We start from the raw sequence: 25352 nt of genomic DNA on the forward strand, positions 1-25352 counted from the left end.
CCTTCCCAAAAGTGCCACAGCAGCCAACACAGCAGCTCCACACAGCTAAGATAAGCTCTGGAAGGCACAGGGACATCAGTTTTCTTGCCATCAAATTCCAGACACACACAATAATAACCAAAGGCAGTCTGAACCACAGGTGATGGTCTGTATTTTGCTTGGGAAGAATTGCACCTTTCTTTTACAAAAGTAAGGCAGTTACACCAGTTGGCCATTTTACTGTGCTCTTCGGTGGATATAAAACAACAGAGCGCTGCCCCACATGTTTAAAAGGTTGATTAGGAAAGCTCTGGCCTAGGATAAGTTTATGTTTATTCCTAAATATTCCTTAAAAATAAAATACTGTATAAAATGTGACATTTTTTTAAAAAATTAAAAAGTAATGTTACTAATTTAGCATCCACATCAGTGCGGGGGAAAACAATGGAACTATGGACAAGGGAAAATGCTCCGGAAAACCAAAACAGCAATTGCCAGTTCATATCTGCACAGACTTAGGCTGGAATGCTAGAAGCCCCACAAATAACATCCATCTCAGAGCCTATAAGCAGATAAATTGCGTATGAGCATTAATAGGAGCCCTGAGAATGAGGTGATGGAAGTCTAATTATGTGGATTCTACTACAGATGATAAGTTAACTAAAAATAAGTTGGTGTCAACACTTAATAAAGCAGACCCTTCGTACAAAATCCAGAAAAATCCCTGTTACCTTCTGTTATTCTCTTAATCCTTTCCCTTGTTCCTCCAGCCAGAACTCAGTTTTGGCTGCAAATTGAAAAGTCTGCTGTTTAAAATCCATTGGCCCCAACACACATTGCCTGCCTCAAGCAGCTGTTGTGAACAATTCTCTGTCCTACAAAACTTCGCACAAACTTCAGTAAAGGAAATACTCCAACTTGCTGTTGTTGTATTTTGCAAAAGGAAACTGAAAAATTACAAAATAACTTTGATAGAGGATCAGATGGAGTATTTCCACCAATAAGATTTCCACAAACATTTTATGTAACAAATCTATAGTGATCTTTAAATAAATTCAATTTGCTCTTGGTTATTCTCTATATACATTATAGATACATATACACACAAAATTAAAACCCTGACATAGTAGAGTATCTTGTGTCTGCCTGCAAGAAGCCAGAAAGATGGTTTGAGGAACCAAAATCTTCTCTGATCCATAATTAGCACCTCAGGCAAGTTTGGAAATATCTTCATACTGGATACCTTCAACTCGGCGTCCTTTCAAAGGCCCCTGGAAAATAACAGATTGTAAAAAGTAAAATCAAAATACAAACTTGTTTGTTGAATTTCCCAATAGAGAACTTAAAGTAACATAGCTGAAGGGGCTGTATCAAATCTTGCCACATTTAGCATTCTTTAAGGAGCACAAATGAAATGAATAGTACTAGATATCCCAAGCATTAGCAATATTACACAGTGCTGTGCACAGTAAAAGCACAACAGCTACTTTTCTGTTTAAGAGTTCTGTCCAAAAGCCACATATAAGTATACACTGCCTACTGTACAGGAGATACGTAGCAGAATGCATTCAAAAAAACTACAGAACTTCAGATTTTGGGTGGTTTCTCCTGTTTTTAATTTATAGATTTGGAGTTCGTGCCAAAGGAGGTAACCTCTATATCTAAGTGCATCAAAACTAGAGAAAAAAGAGCCTTGCTTTCAAGACCAGTGTATCATGAGCCCTGGCTCCAGCCAAAACTCCTTCTGTCTTTAGGATACCTGCACAATCTCTCCTCAAGTAAATTCTCTGAGTTTCTGAAGCCCATCTTTGAATGGGATCCTAACAGAGCCTCTCTCCAGCAAGCTGTGTTTGAGAGATTTGTCTTCGAGGCAGTAGTCCCCCTACTTCTATCAGTGAGTTTAAAGACAATTTTGCAGAGGGCAAAAAAAGCTACAGACACGAAGGTGTTCATATGGACCAATTTTAGACCAGAGAAAGGTGAGACAAACAAAACAAACAAATACAAAAACTAACAAAAAACACCCCAACCACCGATGTAATTGTTAGTTACAAACAAGACAGTGGATAAGAATATAGAGCCCTATGTTCAGTCTAGTGAAGGGAGGAGAAAAATCACCTCCATGCATTTGTCACATTTTTTACCTTCCCACAAAATAGTGCAACTACAGCTATATTCAAAATAAACACACAGAATATTTTGCTGGTCTCTTTCAAGTTAAAAACTCGCCAAATTCAGCATCTTGGCATATTTTAAGAGGCAAACAGCAGAGCACTAGTCTGCAGTGGAGAACAAGCAACTGTTTTCCTACTGGTTGGGAATAAGAGGCTGAGAACAGCATTTTGTACTATAAATCCCACCTGTAAAACAGGATTAGTGATAGCATCTCTCTTTGTGAAAGCTCTCCAACATACAGATGAAAAGTGCTCTATGCAAAATAAATCTTCCATCTTTTTTTATACTTACAGAGTCAATGATAATTGTTGCTGAAAATTTCTTTTCATTGATAGATTCCAAGATGCCTTCATTTCCCCTGTAACCACCATTTAATACCATAACTTTCTTGCCTGAAATGAAAAATAGGAAAAATTTCCTTTGATGGAGTAGTGTTAAGCTTCACTGACAGCTGGGGGAGAAGTTTCTCTTCAAGGCCCCAGCAAGTGATTTCCAGCTCTGCCTCACAGCATGCCCACTTACAAAGTGCACTGAAGTTTACTACTCTAGGCTATGCTGATGCTACAGCAGAAGGGACCTTTAAGATCATCCAGTTCCAACCTCCCAGCTACAGGCAGGGACACCTCCCTCTAGACCAGGGTGCTCAAAGCCCCATCCAGCCTGACCTTGAATGCTTCCAGGGAGGGGGCATCCACAACCTTGCTGGGTAACCTGTTCCAGCACCTCACCACCCTCACAGTAAAGCATTTATTCCTAATATCTACTCTAAACCTACCCTCTTCCAGTTTAAAGCCATATCCCCTCATCCTCTCACTACCTGCCCTTACAAAAAGTCCCTCTCCAGCTTTCCTGTAGGCCCCCTTCAGATACTGGAAAGTCCCCTGGAGCCTTCTCTTCTCCAGGTTGAAGAGCCCCAGCTCTCTCAGTCTGTCCAAACTTGCTGAGGGTGCACTCGATCCCACTGTCCAAAAAGATGTTAAAAAGCACCGGACTCTGCACTGATCCCTGAGGAATGCCACTCATCACCAGTCTCCACATGGACACTGAGCCATTGACTGCAACTCTTTGAGCAGCCATCCAGCCAATCAATTCCTTATTCAGAGAGCAGCCCATCCATCAAATCCATTTTTCTCCAATTTAGCTACCAGGATGTTGTGTGGGACAGTGTCAAAAAGGTCAAAGTTACTTCCTTCATGTCCTATTCCATATACTAATTGCTCAGTATGCCTTCTTTCTTTCTTCTGTCTCACATAGGCAATTCCGTAGGGTATCGACTCTAGTTTAAGTGTGGGCAAAGCTCACCTGTATTGTTATGCCATCATCAACTGGCTATTCACTAGCTGAAGATGCAGAATGTGGCACGTCTCATGAAAAATCTCAAGATCCTACGTCTTGTTTCTCTCTATGCTGACAGTGCTCTGCTTATCGCTACCCTGAATGTTCCCTGAAATACTGATCAGATGCTACACAGAAACCTCAGTATGCCACAGTCAAAGAAATACAAGTGAATCAAACAAGAGTTATGTTTTGCCAAGTACCTACAGCTATTTGAGGCATGATTTGGAAGGAAGACACAGGATAAGTATGACTAAGAGCTACAGAGTGCTCCCTGAGAAGCTTCCTGGCAGCTGAAGAGAGATGCTTTCATGTAGTCAAATGAATTGAATCATGAAGCACTTCTATCTTCTTAGAAGATAATAATATTCTTACAAGAAGAGACTGTGAAAACTCAAAGAAGAAACAATACAATATTTCCCCAGAAAGTAACCAGAATATACATGGTAAGTGACCAGATTAGGTTATGAAATGCTGTCCCAAGAACAACACAGCTACTGTTAAGGTAGTTTCAAGTGGATGTTTTACAGTTTAAAAGAACTTAAATGTAAGTTATGCTGTGACAGCTATGCTGAAAAATAAAGAACACAAATAGCCATACCTGGTGCTGGTATTACAGTTTCCAGGTGTGTCTGATCAAGCTTCAGTTTGTCTCCAGAATCAATCATTTTCACAACTGCTGTATATTTGTCAATCACCTCCTGTTGTGAAAGGTAGAGGCCAATCAGTGACTATAACATAAAAAATGATTCTCTAAATTTACATTTTCAAAATTAATAAATGCAGGAACTTCAGTCTACACTTGTACATTTTCAAAAGGAATGAAGACTTCTGAGCTACCCTGAAGGCATCCAGCCTCCGCAAAGTGCTGGCTGACCCTACTCTGAAGTTAAGGTTAGATTAAAGGGGCTCCTCTTAAAAATCAGTGACTGATCTCCCTTGTAAACTAAGACCACTAATGTTATTAGCATTGTCTGGAGGTTTTGTCAACCTTCAGATCAGTTATCTTAGCTATCCTCTCAAATTTGGAGAGTAAATTAGAGGCTTCTTTCCCTCATGGGAGGATAAACTGGCTTGAAGTCACACAGGGAGAACTGGAGTAAGGCCTCTCAATGAGGAAAAATGTCACTGATCATCTTTACACCTAGCATGTCCAGCCTCCCACATTTACAGCTCAGTGGAAGACAGCCACTTGGACTCATAACCTTCTCAGATACTTGCCAAAAAAGCTGTGATTTTGAGTTCTATACACTGCTGTCAATCATTCAAAACACACCTAGATGTTGTCTTCTGCACTCTTGCCAGAGACTGCCGAACCTTGGACTACCTAGTACAACATCATTTCACTGGCAGTGGCTAAAAGAAACCACTTCTAAACAACAGAACAAGGCTTACAGACTGAAGATTTTGTACACAAATGGGATCTTGCTCAAAGGGCAGTAAGCAGCGTAAATATTTGTGCAACACTGACTAGTCTCAAATTAAAATACAACTGCACTGCTCTTGGTCACGTCACATTGAATAAGTGATTATTCCTCATTATGGATATGTTAATAGGATAAGCTGTACAGGACGTAAACAGACACACAAAAAAAGTCCCAGTAAAGTTACATTACAGCTCTTATCAGTGTAGACTTAAGGCTGAGCACAATTCTGACTGAATTCTGACTGAAGTCATCTGGTACCAGAAAACCTAACCAAAGCCACATGCTTCCATTTGCACACTTTACCTTAACAACTGCCTTCTTCTTGTGATACTTCTCTCCAAGCTTCTTCGTGACAATTTTTACAATGATTTCCTAAAAGATTTGAAAGGAGGAAAAAAAAAAAAAGATTAACATTCCAAAATACACAAGCAACTACACAATGTAAATTAATTACATGCTGAAGTCAGTCTAACCCCAACCACCAGATTAAGTAATTTTTCACATTTGGCAGCTTGAAAAATGAGTGAAATTAGCTCAGAATATGCTTCTGGATCTTACATAATTCAATCACTAGCAAGTGTAGACATGCAGAATTGGTTGTACCTGTTAGTATTATAACTTTAAAGATACTTACTGGCTGCAACCAGTAGTCTGTTCGAGATGTTCTTTTCTTCTCTTCTTCAAGCTACAGAAGAGCAACAAATAAGCATCATTTATTTCCTCCCTTCACTGCAGCCTTCCCATGCCTTCAAAAATCTGAACAAATTCTCCAGATCCACACCAAGTTAGGGAAAAAACCAAGAAGGGTAGGTCAGTGTGTGTTCTCTGCATAGAAATCAATCTGATGAGATCCAGGAATCCATGATAAAATCATGGGAGATTTATGTTCATTTTTGTCAAGTGATTCTAGGTATTTTTTTCTCTTGCAAAATCTGCATTCCTTTACTTCCAACATCTGATTGTCAAGGCAATAGGCACAGATAAGCAGCAGAAACCAATTTTAAATGGGAATTGATATAATTTTGCCTGATAAGACACAAAAGTCTGAATTCTACAAGAACTGAAGGTCTGAGATCATTTCAAAGGGAGGCCCTGGAAAAGTAGACTCACTGCCACAGGCATGGGATTATAAAGACAGAGATGCTTGCAGAATCATTACCTCCATAATCTCATCCAGTGCAGATTTCTTCTTTTTCTCTTTGGACTGACCAGAGCTATGAGCTGATTCTTTTCTTTTAACTGCTCCTTCTGCCATTTTCAGTGCACTTGGTCCAAGGATGCTGCTGGAAGAGTAATATGGCATTTTCACAGCAGACCTCAAATTGTCTCCTCTACCAGGATGCATTTGAAGATCTGGTTGTACAAAAAGACCTGCTGATCTATTTTATTTCAGTTGTGCAAGTCACCTTCCAGACTGCACATGCCTCCTTTTCTAGGACAGTGCTTTGCAGCTAGAACTGATCTTGAAGTGTAAATTCCATGTCTGCTGATGTTTGCTGCTAGCAGTCCAGCAGAACGAAAACTCGAATCTAATGGTCAGTTCACCAGTGCAAAAGAGCTGATTGGGGACTTCAGTTAAATGGTAAAAGACAAAAACAAATCTTCAAGTAAAATTGTCAAATTTGTTTTAAATATTTATTTCAAATATTTGAATCAAAATGGGCAATCTTGTAGCTTTAGAGAAACTGAGGTCTGAGCAAGTCTCCAACATAGCTGAGACCTGGAAATCCTTCCAGACAGAGATACATAAGCCAGAGGAAGAGAAAGAAGGGGAATCTGTAGACAAGGGCCCCACGCCCAGAAAATAAACACTACCTTCACTATCACATATAAAACAGGCAAATAGCCCACGAGTTACAAAAGGAAAGAGCAATTACTATAAAAGTTACATCTTAGGGATTGGGAAACACCTAGGTAAAGTGAGAACTGTCTAAAGGCAGTCCAAGTTTGTCAATTTTTATAAAAGTCACGTGGATGCAGTAAAAAATGCAGGTGTTTTTTCATCCAGAAAGTTGAAGAAGGCTGCTGTGAGATAATTTTATTAAGGCCTTATAACAAATCTCATGTTCTGACTGTGTTCTGTGGTGAGGACATTGGATATACTAGCAAAGGGAGATGTATAATAGGAATGAGTTACAAAAAGGGCAATAGAAACAAACATGAGAGGAAAATAATTGTATTTCAGAGGAAAGCAGGAGAACCTCTGTACAGAGTTCCAGAAGAAACAGCACATTAAATCACAAATCCAATAGCAAATACATAAATAAGATCTCATAAAGGACATAATTAAAGCCTACATTAAAGAAGGAAAACATAGATACCTGTGAGGTTACTAAAGGATGCCCAGCTGTCAATACTAAAATGAATCTTACTTAACATACGCATTAAGGACCCTGGGACAAAGACAGACCACCAGCACTGTTCAGGTGTGTCATCAGTACAGAGGACTGGTTTACCTTGAAATCTGTGGTTTACAGAAGACAAAACTAAACAGCACATTATGCAAGCTCACATATTTTAGAAAAGTTTACTCTGATTAGATTCTATCCACAGGGAATTCATCACTGTTTCAGATCAACAACAGCAGAGAAGGGTCCGACTATAATTATGGACAACAACTAAAAATGTGGACCAACCATGAAAGAGTCAAACTCAACCCTAGCAGTCACATTCGATCGTCTCTTGGTCCTATTTCTGCACCCTGATCAAGAAATGCAAGTGATAATCCTGGCCAGGATTCTGCAAAACCTGCAGTGAGCAGAGAGGTTGGGAAACAAGAAAATCCTGCAATACACTGCACCATGTGGTATCAGGTTGAACTCAAATGAGCCGTGTAATAACTGCAATAGCCAATGGCTATTCACAGTGGCAGAACACAGTTTTACACTGACATAGGGAAGCAGTTTCCATATATGACACTGAAGTGACTCCTGAACCACCAGTGAAGGAAAAACAACAGGCTGGTCACTTTAGTGTGAGAAGGATAACCAAATTTTGCTTCTACACTACCATTACAAACTCTACATACAGGTATCTATCGTATGCTACAAGAAAGTTGGGCCTCTTGATACATGATTTCACATTCAGCCAAATTTTTGCGAGCACCTTAAAACACAGTTCTAAGTATTCCTCACTGAAACTATTCAAGTGAGTGTCTGTGCTAAGTTCAGGCTCATCTTAAGCGCAATTCAATGCTCAGGAATAATTTACAAGTATTCCTCAAAGCCTGAAATCTGTCTCCCTTATTGCAAAGAACTACTTTATTGTCTCATTTTATGCCTGGCATATATCCCATCAGATATCTTATCTAAAAGCTAAGCTTGTGATGAGAAGCAAGCTTTCGCTTTACTTGCAGTGCATTTAATTACAATATTGCCTTACAAGAGAAGATGTACTGCTCATCAAACAGTTTCACTGACTTCTATAAGTAAGTATTGTTTGCATTATTGATCCCCTTTTCCTGCGTTGCTTGTGGTTATATGACAATTAAATTCATGAGCTTTGCAAAGATTTACATCAGGTAGATTCAGCTCCTTTAAGGAAGATCAGAGAAAATGTTACCTCCAATTAGACAAAGCAGTCAAACCTTTTAGGAACTGAAATTAAAAAGTCATGAATATCCATTCACAGAAGGCAGCTGGGACTTGATGGGATACACTTTAAATGCTTCAGTTAGATCCCCTAACCATGCTTTCACTTACCTACCTCTTCCCAGAGGAAACTAGTACTGCCTATTCATTCCTGGGCATCTGTCATGAATGAACCTTAGAGAATTCAAGAAAGCTCCTCACAGCATATATTTAAGACATAAACATTCATCCATTTAAAATACGAAAGGAACCACGACATCACCTAGGATCTCCTCCTGAATAACATGATAGGACGAGACATTAAACTACAAATATTCCAGGATAAAATACATCTTCCTACACATACAAATACCACTGGCATGTGAGCATTTTGCAAAAGTAAGGGTTGCCCTTAAATAATTTTCTCACCTTGTTTTCGAAGATGCTGCTACTGAAGTACTTGCTCCTTTATTTAAATTAAATGCAACTTAAAAAAAAAAAAAGTTACAGTTTAACAATCAGCTAATGGAAAAGATGGTACATTTAAAAATACTATTTTATGTTATGCTTCAGCTTTTAAAATAAACTATTTCAAAAATGGCAAGAAATTCTCTGCATTTTCCTCTTTTCAGTGCTTTTTGAGACTCATCTCAAAGCTGAATGAAACACTGAGCACGCTTTAGCACTCATCTCATTTTAATCATGTGTTCAGCTTCAGTTCAAGAAAACTGCACGTATCAAAATCTGGTTACCTTTTTCTTCTTCGTTTTCTCTGTTCAGTTCAGTATAGACTGGCTCTTCCTGCCAAAAGAAAACTTAATAGATTTCAAGAGCAAAACAAAAAGCTGAGCCAGAATAACATTTTTCAGTGATCGTTGATTGCATGAATATTATCGACTACAGCAAGATTATCTAATAACTGTAATATTCAGTCTGGCTTGATTTATAAGATTATAAATTGAAAACATTATCTCATTATAGGCTCCTGTGCAAAATTATCTAATTAACACTCTCTACAGAGATGTTGTTTATACTTGTTTAATTTCAGCATCAAAGGAAAGTGGCCTTACTGCAAGTTTTCTCATTTTGAACAAGCATGATTAGACTGGTTTTTGGACAGTCTGATAATCTAAAAAAGGAAAAATCATGGAATCTTTCCAAATTTTTAGTACCAAAGGCTCAGACCATTTAAATTTCAATTAGTTTTAAATTAAGAAAAAGATAACAGTTTACAACAGCATTTAAATACATCTATCGATACCCAGAATCAAATGGGAGGTCCCAATTCCAGGCAACAACATGCATGGAAGTCAAGTGATAATGCCAAAGAAGTTCCCAAATTCCATGTCAGGACTATCAGAATAAAATCTTTTCACTGTGGGGATTTTATTATTTCAGCTTTCCTGGTAGTCTTAGCCTCCCTACCATACTTACTATTTGCAGCCCCATAAGTTTGTGAAATATGACAAATGAAGACATCACTTTGGTTACTGTTTAGTCTCCTATCTTAAATTCAGTATTTTAAAATTGCTAAGAAAACTAATACTCATTTAATTGTAAAGCAAGCCAGGTACAAAGCAACTCCAAGTTTTTCTCCAGAGTAGGTTATCATCTTTCATAAATTTTTAACAGAAAATTCAGAACATAGGTGAAGTAATGTGGTGATTTAAGCATGGGAGAAGATGGTCCAAATCAAAATCTGAAATGGCTAGGACCAGATATAGTCATAGGGAATAGTTTCAATAAATTTCAAAACAGTATTAAATCTAAAAGGAGCTGAAACCTCTGCTTTCCTTTTCTGAAACTGATTCCAAAGAGGACCTTGCTGCTTATCTGCTGTAAAAAGCTTCAGGTTGGTTATTTGAAGAAACATAACAAGCAGCAATTTCAACTGAAACAAAGAAGGCAAAGCGGGCATGAGAATTATCTGTGAGAAGAATATTTCTCAGTTTAGAAACAACCAACCATGCAGCCACATATACCCACTGCTCCCCAGTTTGAACTAGCAATCAGCTCACAACCCACTGCACGAAGATGACTCATTATCTTCTAGCTGGCTGCAATGTAAATAGTAGTGGAAAGGCCATGGGAGCACTAACTTAACTGAGAGAACTTTTGAGCTGAAGATTGATATATAATTTTCCTCACCAGTTCTTTCCCTTCCAAACCCCTTCGAACTTGCTGTTCAATGAATTTTGCTGTTTTTTCTTCATCATCAAGGTCTTGTTTCTTCTTTCTCTCTTGTTCTTGTTGCCTGCGAATGGTCTCTGGGTCCCTATCAATGTACTGAATATACCAGCCTTTTGGAGTCTCATCAACCTTACAAAGACCTAAAAACCCAACACAAGACAAAGTAAGATGAATACTAACAAAAACAAGAACAAAGAAAACATCAATATCATTTTCCCAGGCCACATTCACTATAAGAATGTAAAAACTTTACCAGATGTACCTTTACAATGTATCTCTTAGCAGACTTGTAAATAGACTTTAAATTACCTTTAGTAACTGTTTATGCCATTCAGAAAGCTGGTTATATTTGGAAATGGGCCAAAATATGTGGCAAAAGTGGACGGAACACTTTGTATCACTTTCCTTATTGCAGACAACATTTCCTTCCCACTGTTTTAACAAGTAAGAAAACAGCACTCTAACGTATATAAACACCACACAGTAATAGCATCAAACTATAGGAAACTTTACTGTGCTACACTGTTGTTACTGGCACTCGCACTCATTAGAGTGACTTTTCAAACACTGTGACTCATGAATGTATCCTGTAGCACGCAGGCAATTGAAACCAATTTAAACCTTACATGGCACTGTGGAATGACATAACCTCTGTTCCTCACGCGGAACACAAAACTGCAGATCTCAGATTTGAACCCTCTCATTAGGACAGAAATGAAAACAATATAACATATCTTGTCACCACAAATACTGAGGGATTCTGTAGTTGTAAGAAATGTTATATTATAGTCTATACTTTTTAAATGACAATTGTTGGAAGTTGACTTAAAAGTCAGCAACAGGTACAGTAACTACAGGTAAAACAAGAAAAGGTTTGTAAGCGATGCATTTATCCCAAATCTCTGCCACTTTTCATAAGGAAATTCCATTGCTTAGTACAGAAACCTATTTGGACACATGTTAATATATATGCAGGAGGGGAAGGTAAGGGAAAAAAAGGAAACAGGAGAATTAACATAAATGCTTACTGATTACTCATCAGCAATGCAATTACCCAATAGTTCTAAAATGCCATAACCCAGAACAATAATATTTACCTTCTCTCCCCAGCCATTTTGTAAAATCAGTCAGCGTCTCCCACTGCGTTGCATTCATGTGGATGTGTTCTCGGTGACTGATATATTCATTGTACACAATATTATTGTGGACTCTCTTTGTTCCTAAAACGGAATTATTAAATGTAAGTATGGGACTTAGGAGAAACCCACCAAAACTTCTTGCACAAAACCAAAAGGCATTAAAATCAAAAAGAGAAAAACAGTAAAATATTTACCAAATCGTCTCCTGAGCAGTTCTAGGAAATCATTTCGGAATTCCCTTAGGGGATACAAAGAAAAGTATTTTAACAAAACTTATGCAATTACACAGAAATGTTCTGTTGTCATTAATAATGAAATATCTGCAGTATAAACAGGAGTATTCTTTTGAACTGAGCACGATGAAATTCAGACACCTGTTTCCCGTCTTCAGTAAGACAGTGTGAAGTGCAGTCTGTATACACAAAGAAACACAGTATGGTACATGCACATACAAGTTTAATCTTCTAAAGGATAATACCCTTTCAAAGGGATAAAATGGAAAGAACGAACTCTAAACACTTCCCACTAATTGCTGGTATTTCATTACCAGGTATCTCCCAAGGTTGACTAACACTGACACAAAACACGAGGCAGAACAAAGGGAAGCAGTGGTAGACTGGGTAGATGGATCACTCATCTCCCCACTAATTCAATGGCTTGAAGATAAAGCCTCCCTTCAGCCTCACGCTGCAGACAGTTCCAGTCAGCCCTGCTGTCAGGTAGGTCAGCTGGACAAAGGGATCAGGGGAACAGTGGGACGCTACTCATACTGCTGACTTCTTATCTCCATGTGATGGTTCTTTTAGCTCTTTGTAATTCTGCAGCTCTGACAGTCACTTAGCTGGGACACAGCAGTGACATACTTCATAACGAAGAGCAAATTAAAACAGGACTCAGACAAAAAATAATAATAATAACAAAATTATCAAATTTGGGATAAAAAAAAAAAGGAACTGGGATAAAAATTGCCATATTTGGGATTAAAAAAAAAGTTAAATGAGATAAAATTGTCAAATTTTAAACATCACAGCTCCCTTAAACCTACATGCTTTCAAAAGCAAACTTTTCACATAGCCACTATATAAAATAGCTGACACTAAAATACATCAGAATAAAGTGTCTTCAGTGGGACATAACTGGGCTTTAGAGGTATGGCCGTGCAGATTTGACACATGGATAAGAACATATAGCAAACTTACTCAGAAAAGTAGTTCAAAAATTGCTGAGGATTTTCCGAAGCCAGCAGTAATTGCCTTTGGTGAGATTCAGACATGCAATGACATTTGAAGCCATTCTAGAAAATAAAGATAAATATTTTATCTGCTTTTGTCTCAATTTGCAACACACAGCTTTAAAAGTAACTTAAACTGATGTTTTCTAAGTGAAATCTCTTGGAGGCTTCACATAAAACACTCTAACCCAATCACAGCCTAGCAGTACAGGCTGGCTATTCCTCATGACTAGGACATAACAGAAGACCTCTTGCTCCCTTGTGAAATGGGATAGATGTGGCACCACTGAGTCCATCCAGGACCATCTATCCAGGTACACATGCAAAAGAAGTGGGAATACTTGCTGATTCCCCACCTGGTCAATGCTGACATCAAACATAATGAGAGGATAGCATCCTAAGAGTGACCAAGCTATGGATTACAAAAGTTTGGCCTTCTCTGAGACAGGGAAAAATTTTAACCTAATATTACAAAGTTACTAAAATAAAACAAAGTTTAACCTAATATAATACTCTCTCATTATAACATAATTAAATTTACAGCAAACTTCTTTCCATGGGATCCCCACACCGTTATGTATAGATGTGGCTGTAAAGCTATGATGCTCTGTTGCTATGACCTCTGAGAAAAGATTTAGTCTCTTTGGGAGAAAGGGAGGGGGCAGCAGATGAAGAACACAATTAAGATCCCGTGGAACTCACATTTCTCTTCCAAAAGCACATTAAAAGCTTTATTCATGTAGAATGAAAAACCAGAAGCACAGTTATCCCACATGGAGCATAGCTCTGGTGAAAATAAGAAAGAATAGGACACTGAAGTCCCATGGGCATCTGGGTTCAAGTGAGCAGAAAAGTGAAAACGGGGGGAAGCATCAGAGAAAATCATCTCTTTATAACAGGAGAAGCAGGGAAGAAACAGACAGAATCAGAAGGTTGGAAAGAGACCTTGCTGAGCTCCAGACATGCAAGCCCTGGGGCATGCCCCAGAACCCACCTTGTTCCCAGAAGAAATCACAACTACCCCAAACTCCTGATGGAATAACTCCTAGCCCCGCTGCCCTTTCAAGGCTGATCAGTCATCCCAATGGAGTTGAACATCCCTGGAGAAAGCTCAGGACCATCGTGATTTCTCCAAAGCACTTCAGGACTTCTCCCACAGGGGTGGGGATTCTAATGGCATACATCCCTGGCCCAGGTGGTTGGGAACGCCTCGGGTCCCACTCAGCTCATCATACCTGAGGGACAAGGAACCCCCCAAAAAAAGCATGAGGGCCCTCTTCAGTGCTGCCTGAAAGGGAATTGTTGGTCCCAGGCCCCCAGAATGTGAGGTCTGAATGCACCCTTGAGTGACTGCACTTTAACGATGGGTAAGATTTGCCAGAAGACAACTGGGGAATGGTGGCCAACTTTGTAGCCAGGCAACCTGGGATCCCTAAGAGCACGTTATTGGCCCCATAGCCTCTAAGAGGATTGGAGAACTTCGCAAGAGGTTCAGGATCCCTTCAGGGAAAATGCAGATGACACCAGGCTGGGGGGTAGCGTCGATCTGCCTGAGGGTAAGGAAGGCCCTACAGAGGTATCTAGACAGGCTGGATCGATGGGCTGAGACCAAGAGGATGAGCTTTAACAAGACCAAGTGCTGGGTCCTGCACTTGGGTCGCAACCACCCCAGGCACCACGACAGCCGCTGGCACGCAGAACGGAGGACCCCAACGCCGGGGACCGCGCGCCAAACACAGCGCCGCGCCCCGCCCGCCTCACCTCATCGCGGCACTGCTTCTGGCACATCTGGCAGTACCAGCGCAGCTTCTGCAGCCCTTTGGACTTGATGCGGTTGGCGATAGCCTTTGGGCTGAGGAAATCCGACTTCCCCATGTCGCTCCCCACCTCCTTTCAGCCCCTACTTTCTCGTCCCGGATGCAGCGGAGCGCCCTCGGAAGCAGTCCCTGAGGCGCTGGGCGCATGCGCGGAGCGGGTGCGCTGACCTTCAGCGGAGCTGTGGTGGAGGCGCCGCCATGTTCGCTCGGGGCTCCGCCGTGGTGCTGTACCAGCCGCAATGGTAACGGGCGCGGCCGAGCGGGCTGGGGCTGCTGGGCCGTGCCTACGAGGGGCTGAGGGCTCCGCTCCTGGAGGAGCGGGGGAACGCGGTGCCGTGGAGGGGATGGAGGGCTCCGTCCTTCTCTGCTTTGCGGGCCTGAGGCTGAGCGGTCAGAATGATTGGAGGTGGAAGGGGCGCTGAGGGGAAGGGCGATCTGTGCCGTTTGGAGCTGAGCGGGTGAGGGGAACGGAGAGCTGTGCAGGTGGCTGACGCTGCAAGGACGACCTGCTGATGGCAGGGAGCCCCGCTGCTTCGTTGTTTTAATCGTTTAAAAAGAAAAAAAAAGCTCTGTTTTTCTTGGGATCTTGCCCTTCTGATGCCTTTCTGTGTGGCCTTTGTTTTCCCTGCCTTTATCAGTTACGCGGGCATAAGGGGAAATGTGAAAGGTTTGTTACAAGGCTTGGTTTGAAGTGACCTTACTAAGAAATGGGTGTTCCTACGTGTTCATCTCTCTGAAGAGACCTGACCTTGATTGGTGTTTGCTGGAGAGCTAATGATCTCTCCTAACTTCTCCTGCTTTCACTTCCAGGGGCCAAGTCAGGAATATGGCAACTCTGAAAGACAGTAAGTGCTGCTTTTGTCTGCTTTCTACAGAAGGGAAATGTACGGAGGCGTTAGGCTAAAGCATGATTTTACTTGGCTTCTGCTGGATGAAGTGATTGGTGTAGAATGTAATGCTGACATATGAGCCTCCAGCACTTGTATGAAACAAGTGTCCTTCATAAACTTCCTCCCTTCAGGGCGAAGTTTTTTACTATGAGAGTGGTGAGGTGCTGGAACAGGCTGCCCAGAGAGGCTGTGGATGCCCCGTCCCTGGAGGTGTTCAAGGCCAGGTTGGATGGGGCCCTGGGCAGCCTGGTTTTGTATTAAATGTGGAGGTTGGTGGCCCTGCATGTGGCAGGGGATTGGAGCTTCGTGATCCTTGAGGTCCCTTCCAACCCAAGCCATTCTATGATTGATAAAAGGCATTTCTTCAAGTCTTTCGATGCTTTGATGCCATGTAAGCAAACCAAGTCCTGCTCAAACATGTTTTAAAATTAACTTCATCAAGTGTGCTGAAACAGAAGCATTTTTTGTTCATTTTTAAATGAACAAAACTTACATTGTTCTTAGTTTCTTGTATTTACCCAGCACTGGAGAATAAAAAGCTTGACTGAATGGTTCTGCTTTGATATTGCTTCTTTAAGCCATTACTAAGGGGTTCTTACACAGGAATACTGTCTTGTGCTTATGTTTGTCTTTAGGACACCTGTTTTGTTTCCTTTTTGCATTAGTATTTTTGGGACACAGCCTAAACAGAGAATGACATTTATCTGTCTATCGATAGCACTGGGACTGGTTTTGTTATGTTTTGTTTTTCCTTCCTTTGTCATCCAGAAAAAGCTGATAATATACCTCAAATTATTTATTTAAGAAATAGGTAGAAATGAAAAAAAAATTGTAGAAGAGTAGGGAAGAGAATAATAAATAGATTTTATGTTGAGATAAATAATAAATAAAATTTATGGTGAAAAAAATACATTGTAAAGATGAATTTGGGTTATGGTAAAGATACACTTGTGTAGTTTTGCTGGTGTTAGTACTAACAGCATATACATTTGTGCATCATTTGCTTATTTATATCTTCCTTGAGGAACTTCAGGAGAGATTTCTGGATAGCTGTTTCTTATGTCTTATTGCTTGTTTTCAATCTCTTGTGCCTAATACAGCCCAATTTTGACCTTCAGCTCTTAACCTTGTTAGTTACCAGGCGTTTGAAGTCCATCAAGAACATTCAGAAAATTACGAAGTCCATGAAGATGGTTTCTGCAGCAAAGTATGCAAGAGCTGAGAGGGAGCTGAAGCCTGCTAGGGTATACGGAACAGGAGCACTGGGTGAGAGAAGGCTCTTGCACTATGTGGTGTGGAAATAAAGGAGGGATGCTTTCATGGTGTTGACTTCTAACCTCTTAGTATATTTTTTTTTCTTAAGAATTTGCATCCCTGGGCTGCTGTTAACCTTGAGTATTCCTAATAAGTAATTGATGGAAAGCTATTTGTAAGAGTGCTGATGAGAAATTAATTATGATGTTGGATATTTTTCTTTAGCTTCTTGTGGTTGCATGGTTGTAGTTTTAAACATAAAAGCAACGTCTATTTTGACCTGCTTCTTTCTGTTGTTCATGAGACTCAGTTTCTGTGGCATAAGGTAGTAATGTTTAAAGATACTGCCAAACCTTCTTTTAAATGCTTGAACTGCACATGCTTCTCAAACACTGCACTTGCAGTCAGTGTCATTATTTAATTGAAGTTCACTATAATACCTGACACAGAGATGCAGGTGGCTTTGAATTACTAATTCAAATTCATTAGGTCAGCTAACCTGAAAACTTGAATGATTGTGAGGGAGATAAAAATTTATCTGGCTGTGATTTGAAACCCTTTGGAAATGATTTATTGAATTTGAAGTTAGTCAAAGATGTTTTGATAGGACAAGTTTGCTTCCTGGCACCCTTGAATATCTTGCCCATCTTGTTTGTTTCTTTTTCCTCAGCACTGTATGAGAAAGCAGAAATTAAGGCACCCGAGGACAAGAAGAAGCACCTCCTTATTGGTGTGTCCTCTGATCGAGGTCTGTGTGGTGCTATCCATACATCTATTGCTAAAACCTTGAAGAATGAGATTACCAACCTCTCCAATGCAGGGAAGGAAGTTATGGTGGTTGGTGTAGGTGACAAGATCAGAGGCCTACTTCAAAGGTAAAAAAAGGAGAGGGGTTCGGTTTTGGTCATTCTGGTGTTCTAGTAATTTAACTGATCAGTGGGGTTGGGAAAGCAAAGTTTCTCCAAGATTCAAATTCAGTGAAATGCTTAGTTCGTGAACACCAACAGTTACTGTTGCTGCTTGCCTCTTGGTGCCAGATAGTTGTACATTAGCACCAACTTGCTTCTGACACAAATTTCACATTACTGCAGGACGCATGGCAATTACTTCCTGATGACATTCAAAGAAGTGGGGCGGAGACCTCCCAGCTTTGGAGATGCTTCAGTCATTGCTTCAGAGTTATTAAACTCTGGGTATGAATTTGATGAAGGCTCTGTCATCTACAATCGGTTCAGGTAAGATTAAACTGAAGCTGCACTAGGAAGGTGTTGAATAGAAGATTTGAAAACAGCATACTGGTGGAATTAAGTAAAATATGAAAACTGAGTTTGTGTTCAGATTTTCTTGAAAAGTCAGTGCTTTTTTTTATGTTTGAAGAACATGTTTGCTGTGGGTATTTTTTAATAGATATGGTTGAAATTCTCTTTCTATAGTGTTTCTAAGCACTACAGATTCTAAACACATTTTCTATAGTGTGTGTTGTTGTATTTACAGTCGATACATTATTATATCCTTAGGGTATTTGATATCTACTCATAAGGAGCATAACAAGACTTTCAGGAATTGGAAGGCCAGAAGTTGTCTGTGTTCTGATTTGATATTAAATGCTCAATTTAGGCTCTTCAATCAAACAAACCCTATTATACTATTTTTTTTTTTATACAGATCTGTCATCTCCTACAAGACTGATGAAAAACCTATCTACTCTTTTGAAACAGTTGCTGGTTCTGGTAAGTAGTGAACTAGAAAACACCAGATAGGTGAAGTAATAAATCACAGAGAAGATATTCTGCATATGGGAATATGATATTAAATCATTATTGTGCATATATCACAAGTTTAAAAGATGATTTTATCTTGGTAGTCCAGGGCTGACATATCATGGGGCTGTGGGGAAGGAGAGCTTGTACTAATTTTAAGGTTTTCTCTCAGTCAAGAATTATGCCTGTGCAAAATTGTTGCTTCCGACGTTTTCAGCAATGAGTGTCTTCTACTCAGTAAAAGCACCTCAGATTGTTTGTGCAGCATTGTACAGGAGCATTAAATATAATATATCAGTAATACATTTGGCCCTGGTCAGGATCTGAATTTCCTAGTCATTAAACTTAATTAAAACACACAAAATACATTATCTCTCTGGTATTTAACATGTTATGAAAGTACACATAAAGCAGTGTGGAGGGATTTTTTACCATGTACTAAGTGGAAAAAAACTAACTTAGTAGTTTTCTATTTCACATTGTATCATTGGAATTAGTACAGCCTGCAGTTCTGACTCTGCTCGTTCATATTTTTCAGAAAGCCTGAGTATCTATGATGACATTGATGCTGATGTGCTGAGAAACTACCAGGAATTTACACTAGCAAATATTCTGTACTACTCCCTGAAAGAATCTACCACCAGTGAGCAGAGTGCAAGGATGACTGCTATGGACAACGCAAGCAAAAATGCTTGTAAGTCTACTCTAGATTTTCTAGGATTTCAGCTACTGATGTCTATTGTGTTGCTGTTCTGAGGATTTTGACTTTTTGCAAGTTGAGAATATGCTATTATAACTTGTAAAGCGTCCAAACTGAGTGCACTGTGAATACATGGTTGATATTGGTGGGCAATGGCTCATAGCATTTAATGTGGCATAGTGATATGACTTCAGTGTCAAGAAGATAGTGATGCATAAAAAATACTGGTGGCTGAATGAAGCTTATGTGTTATGCAGTAGGGTTACCTGGAACTGTAAGTGTGATTCTCTGCTGATCTCTTTATCTTGAATGTAGTGATAAAGTCTCCACTAAAAAATATGAAGTGAAGAATGGCTCCGTTTGTCAGAATGGAACTTGAAGGAAATGATGTGGTTATTGAGGGACATTAACAATACAATAATACACTATTGGAATTTATTTAAAAATGAGTGATATGCTACCAGATATTTACTAGTCTGTTGGTTGTTCTTCACGTTTAATTCTGATGTCTTGAGACAAATTATCTCCTTTCTATATTGTCTGTTAGTATTATTATCTGTAGAGAAAACTGAAAAGTCCAGTAAGCCACTTGATTGTTTACATGGATCTACAAGCCTATGTAATATTCTTTTCATAGAACTTCTCTTACTTGTATTTGAATGCTCATTATATTCCAATTTAAATTCTAACTTCAATTTTTTCCTAGCTGAGATGATTGACAAACTGACTTTGACATTCAACCGTACCCGTCAGGCTGTTATTACTAAGGAGCTTATTGAGATCATCTCTGGTGCTGCTGCTCTGTGAGTACCTGTATACACATAAAACAGGAGTGGTTGCAATGCAATGTAATGCTCATTAGCATTACATGCTACTTCATGCAGGTTAGCAGGGAAGGTTAAAGCATATAAAAAGCAGGACAATCCATGGCATGTCTTCCATGCTTTTTTAGCTTGTGACAATTGTACTAACAAGTGTGAAGTTTGACCAGGTACGCATTAAATGCTGGTAGACTTTATCTTTGGCCTTGACACACATCCTTGACTGAGCAGGAAAAGTGTTTTCTGTTCCTCCTTATTTGCTTTGAAAGGATATTCCATCTGCCCCTTCTACCTGGGTTCTTCGTACTCTGCTCAAGCAGCCCAGTTCATTGCTGTAGAACAGTTTTAGTTGCGGAGAGAGTAATTTGGGTAACTGAAATGCCTTTGGAGAAATCAGTCTGTGACGGTGTGCAGGAGGTTGGGGTTGGAGTTAGAAGGAGAAATATAGCTGGCATCAATAGATTCTGGAAATACATATGATAAACGTTGAAGCTGAGTATATTGCTTCATTCCCTGAGAATGAAGTTTTGCAACTGTGTGTTTTGTAGGTTACAAAATGTGTGGGCTTAGACCACAATTTGTAACCGCATGTATATAATGTGTATTCCATCTAACAGTTAAAAATGTTGTGCTGTACTCAAAGATGTAAATATGTGTGATAATATTCTGTACATTTACAAAATGTCTGGAATACATAACGCGTTGCAGTTATGAGCTGTATTATGCTCCTCACAATACAGTTATAAATACATGCATAGTTTTTCCTTAATTTGCATGAGTTACTTCTTAACCTGCTTGTTCTGTTCTTTTTCCTCATAACATCTTAACCAGGGATTAATCGGCAAAAGAGGTTTGGCCAAATCCAAGAGGTAAAGTTATGGAATAGAAACTAGATTGTCTGTATTCACTCATTTTTAAATGTAGTCTTGAAGTCAGATGAGGAAGTTGGAATTCGGTGATAGTGGTCAGACACATTTCTTCTCTCAGACGTCTAGGAAACGGCAATTGCTTTCTGTTTGGGCAGATTGAAGCACCAGTAAATCTTAAACAAAATATGTCCACGATAGCGTACATCTGCATTTGACAGTTTTCTGTGGTTTTTTTTAATCTCTGAGTTATTGGATTTATTTGAAAGTATTGCTTCATTTTTTCGTAGTGCCCTGACATTGGGCTGTGACTTAAAAATGTCTATTTGTAAAACATTACACCTGAAGAGAAGTTTGTAGCAAAATAAGCATTTAAAGTTTCAAATAAAAGTAGTCTTGAGAGAGAGTTGAAGGGGAGGAGGGAGTCAGGAAGAATGAGTTGTTAAAGCACTTAAAATCAGAGGTGATGCGTTTTAAAAAGAAACATTGATTGAAAGATTTTAATTTGCTTCAATTTTCCTTACAGGTGAAGAATACTTCTGAGCGTATGATTTAACTTGCCTGTGTTCATTAATAAGACTGCTCTGCTATTTTATGAAGAAGTGGCAAAGCCCCAGAAATATCTGTACATTCTTACAATAAACTCCTTCATGAAACACACGTTATTGGTTGTCAATACATCTGGGTTTGACTTTGGTTACTCTTTAAAATGTAGGCTTTTCTAAGGCAGCTCTGTATTTTGTAATTCCTGGTACACAAAGTATGCCAGTGGGAACTTCTTTTGAAGAGTGAAAGATATTCTGTCTTCTTTGTGTTATCGCTGTTTAACAGTGGTGGTTTGTTGCATACATTGTATTGGGTGCTGAAGAGGAGAATGGAGAATAATCTTTCTCAATCACGCAGTCGGAATGCTTATCTACCTTACTTAAACACAATACTACTGCTGTTTCTAGAAGTTTGCATTCTAAAATGAACAAGACAGAACTGGGAAGAAAATGGATATGGCAATGAACATCAAAGCCACCTGCAAGTTTAACACCAGGGACGGGTATAAGCAGCCACCTGCTGCTCTTGATTTGAGTTGTACACTGAAGCTGGCTGTCCTGGAAACTGTAGCATCAAGTGCTGCTGGATCAGTGCAATTCCTCATTCACAGCCATGAGCCTGAAATTCCTTAAGCACAATTTTATTTAGAACACTTATAACAAGGTTTGGCCTTAAAGTTCTCTGACTTAGGAGTCAGTGTGGCAGATACAGCAATTGCTCCACATCAAAGTTTCTGTACTAACGGTACATTAAATACTTCTTTGGGGAGCCCAAGGAATAGCATGCCTACAGGGAAGTTATTTCCAAGTTCTTGAATCCTAAGTTAATTCTGTTAATGATACTTAATGCAGTTACAAAAAGGGCCTGTGCATTTGCAGGCTTTAAGAACACTCCAATGTTACTAAGATCTGGGAGGCCAGTTGAGCATTCCTCAGAGCTTCTCAATGGATTAAAGAGAGTGAGCAAAGAACAGACACCTGTCCTAACCAGTGATGAATTGCAGGATTTTGTTATGGGTCCAGCTGCCTGCTCTACAGCAGGCTTGGGATAGGACTGATCCAAAAGACTAGACTTTCTAGACTTGACTAATCAGAGCTCTACTAATCATCTAATAAATCAAGAAGCTAACTTGTCAACTAATCGACTTCTAATAAGACACTACTCTTTCTGTGCTTCTCACTCAGGTTACACATGACTGTTACAGTTTAGCAGTTGCACTACTGGTGTATATACACCCATTATTGCATGACAGTTCTGTTGCTCCTCTCTCTGCCTCCTGCACCACTAAATAACTATTATTTCTGTTTCTGGATCCTCCTTATTTGCCATCTTTTCATTCTATGCCTGCACAGTTTTTTCTCAAATAACTCATCCATAAACACTTTCAATTTTGCTCTGTCTGTTCCCAAAGATGGTGTTTTTAACATGGTTACTAAGGCAATCTTAGTCTTGCATGCAGTTATTTATATACTTGACTGCACAGAGGTATCCATGCAAGGTTCTACTCCCCAGAAGATCCCCAAACTCACCTTGAATTATTTAGCTTATACTGGGGTGTTTTACTCACTTCCTATTGCAGGTTCTGGCACTGGAGGAAGTACTGAAATTGGAAAGGGGAGGAATGTAATGTAATAAATTAACATTTTTTTTTTTCCTTCAAGGGAGAAATATCCTCTTCCAGTCTTCCGGCTTTAAAATCAATGTTGTTTTCAAGTGTCTTAAATCAAGCTCCTTGCTGTGTCCTTGAAAAGTCTCTTTGCTATCAAAGGATTCTCTCCCTCAGTTTCCTCTCAGATTCATGTTCCTCACAGCACGTGAATGCTGCAGCTTTGCACGTAAGTGCAGGAAATTGCTCTAAATTTAACACGATGCAGTGTTAGTGATAGCTGTGCCAGATGGTGCTCCATGCAGTGAGTCTGCACATGAGTAATGAGGTGGGACATGGCAGCCTTACACCTCACCTCCAAACGAAGTGACAGACTGACAGGGTTAGCATGTTAAGAAATGGAAGAGCTTCACCTGTAAGTGAAGGTTGAACAGCAAGGTCTGGAGAGCAAACATCTGCTGTATGGAGGTATGAACCACCTGAGGGTGTGTTAGGTCCTGCAGTGGAGGGGAAATGCAGTGATGGAGATGACTGCAGAAAGGATCAACATCAGCAGCCCCTGTCCTGCCAGAGAGTAAAAAACAACAAATAGGGTTTGGATATAACGATCTCTGTGGGTCCCTTCCAGCTCGGGATATTCTGATCCATGATGCCTCCTCAAGCCCTCCAGGACCCAACAGGGCACCGCCACCGCCTTGTCATAGAATCATTAACGTTGGAAAAGACCTCCAAGGTCATCCAGTCCAACCACCAGCCCATCCCCGCTAAACCACATCCCTCAGTGCCACATCTCCACAGCTCCTCAGCAGCCGCAGGGACGGTGACCCCCCCACGTCACAGTGCAGCTGGTTCCAGCGCCCAACCGCTCTTTCCGAGAAGAAATCTTTCCTACTATCCAACCTGAACGCCCCCCGGCGCAACTCGACCATACCCTCTCATCCTAAATCCCCTTCTCCGCATTCCCCCTCTTTGAGGAGAACTCGCCCCCCGTCCCGCGCCGGCTCCGCTCGATGCGATCGGCGTTGGAGCGCCGTTGCCTGGCGCGGGGCGGGGCGAAGCGAAGCGCGGCGCCAAGATGGCGGTGGCGGCGGCGGGCCCTGCGTGAGCCTCCCGCGGCCCTCCCGGCCCAGGGCGGGCGCGGGCGGCGCGGAGCCGAGCCCAGCCGGCATGTGCGAGACGTACTCGCGGTGGCTGCTGCGGGTGTCGGTGGCGCAGATCTGCCAGGCGTTGGGCTGGGACTCGGTGCAGGTTTCGGCCTGCGATCTCCTCACCGATGTGCTGCAGCGGTACCTGCAGGGATTGGGCCGGGGCTGCCACCGCTACTGCGAGCTCTGTGAGTGAGAGCCGGGCTGCGGTGCGGGGTTGGAGGGGCGGGGAGTGCGGCTCTGGGGGTACGAGAGAAACGTTGGGAGCGGAGGGAGGGCGGCTGTGTGGAGGGTGATGGTGGGGGCAGCGTGGGGAGCTGTGGGGCTGTGATGATGCTTTGGGGCCGCATGAAGGGCAGCTGTAGGTTCGGAGGCTCTGAGCCTCTTCTCAGGGTTGCGGGTAGGAAAGCTGTAGGATAGCGTGAGGGATACGGGAGCAGGAGCAATACTTGGGAGGCATTGGGATGTGGAATGGGAGGCTTCAGGGCAGTGATGGGAGCCATAAGGCTAGGAGCAGCACTGTAGAGTCACAGGAAAGGCAGCTCTGGGCTTGGAGGCTGTGGGGCAGTGTTGAAGAAGGCTGTAGGGTGATGTTGGGGGGTTATGGGAATTAAAGCAGTTCTTTGGGGTTGTAGAAAGGGCAGCTCTTGGCTTGGAGGCTGCAGGGCGCTGCTGAGGGCGATTGGAAGGAGGGCAGTGTGAGGGGCTGTAACAGCAGGCTTACACAAAAGGCAGATGTGTGATTGGGTGCTCAGGGCAGTGCTGGGGGCTGTGGGGATGAATTCTGTAGGGTGGTGTTGGGGGATGTGAGAGTAGGAGCAATGCTTTGGGGCACAGAAAGGGCAGCTGTGGGTTTGGATGCCATAGGTCAGTGCTGGGGGGCTATAAGAAGCAAAGTATAA

General features: G+C 41.0%; 3 protein-coding genes and 1 long non-coding RNA gene across 8 annotated transcripts in view; 2 read left to right on the top strand and 2 right to left on the bottom strand.

The window, feature by feature from the left end:
* Positions 1-129: 129 nt before the first annotated feature.
* On the bottom strand, positions 130-14964 carry KIN (Kin17 DNA and RNA binding protein). 2 transcript variants are annotated; one of them, XM_040654479.2, is made up of 13 exons: positions 14807-14964; positions 13014-13108; positions 12009-12052; positions 11773-11895; positions 10634-10815; positions 9238-9286; positions 8915-8972; positions 6076-6196; positions 5551-5601; positions 5220-5288; positions 4091-4190; positions 2446-2546; positions 130-1250 (listed from the first exon to the last, which is right to left on the bottom strand). In XM_040654479.2, exons 1-13 carry the CDS (start codon positions 14918-14920, stop codon positions 1188-1190), a joined length of 1170 nt encoding a protein of 389 aa, XP_040510413.1. In that variant the 5' UTR covers positions 14921-14964; the 3' UTR covers positions 130-1187. The 2 variants fall into 2 exon arrangements, with proteins under 2 accessions (XP_040510413.1, XP_040510404.1); XM_040654470.2 differs by having other exon boundaries at positions 6076-6199.
* Positions 14965-15020: 56 nt separating this feature from the next.
* On the top strand, positions 15021-21813 carry ATP5C1 (ATP synthase, H+ transporting, mitochondrial F1 complex, gamma polypeptide 1). Of its 3 annotated transcripts, none has more exons than XM_015293766.4 (10): positions 15035-15104; positions 15673-15707; positions 16853-17018; positions 17677-17881; positions 18098-18241; positions 18672-18736; positions 19305-19460; positions 20173-20269; positions 21119-21156; positions 21680-21813. In XM_015293766.4, the coding sequence occupies exons 3-9, from the start codon at positions 16937-16939 to the stop codon at positions 21123-21125; spliced, it is 756 nt and encodes a 251-aa protein (XP_015149252.1). In that variant the 5' UTR covers positions 15035-15104; positions 15673-15707; positions 16853-16936; the 3' UTR covers positions 21126-21156; positions 21680-21813.
* Positions 21373-24462, bottom strand: LOC121107878. Its single transcript, XR_005842271.2, has 2 exons — positions 24237-24462; positions 21373-23869 (listed from the first exon to the last, which is right to left on the bottom strand). It is a non-coding gene; the product is annotated as an uncharacterized LOC121107878 (long non-coding RNA).
* The window catches only part of TAF3 (TATA-box binding protein associated factor 3), a 113904-nt gene continuing 112921 nt past the window's right edge, over positions 24370-25352 (top strand). For both annotated transcript variants that reach the window (XM_046942509.1, NM_001030841.3), the window contains exon 1: positions 24370-24638. Coding sequence is in view for 1 of the 2 variants with exons in the window: in NM_001030841.3 (NP_001026012.2) it covers positions 24473-24638 (166 nt within the window). In the remaining variant the exon portion in view is untranslated. The remainder of the gene's footprint in view (positions 24639-25352) is intronic.

This window comes from Gallus gallus, chromosome 1, assembly GCF_016699485.2.
Source record: "Gallus gallus isolate bGalGal1 chromosome 1, bGalGal1.mat.broiler.GRCg7b, whole genome shotgun sequence".
In the NCBI taxonomy this organism is placed as follows: Eukaryota; Metazoa; Chordata; class Aves; order Galliformes; family Phasianidae; genus Gallus; species Gallus gallus.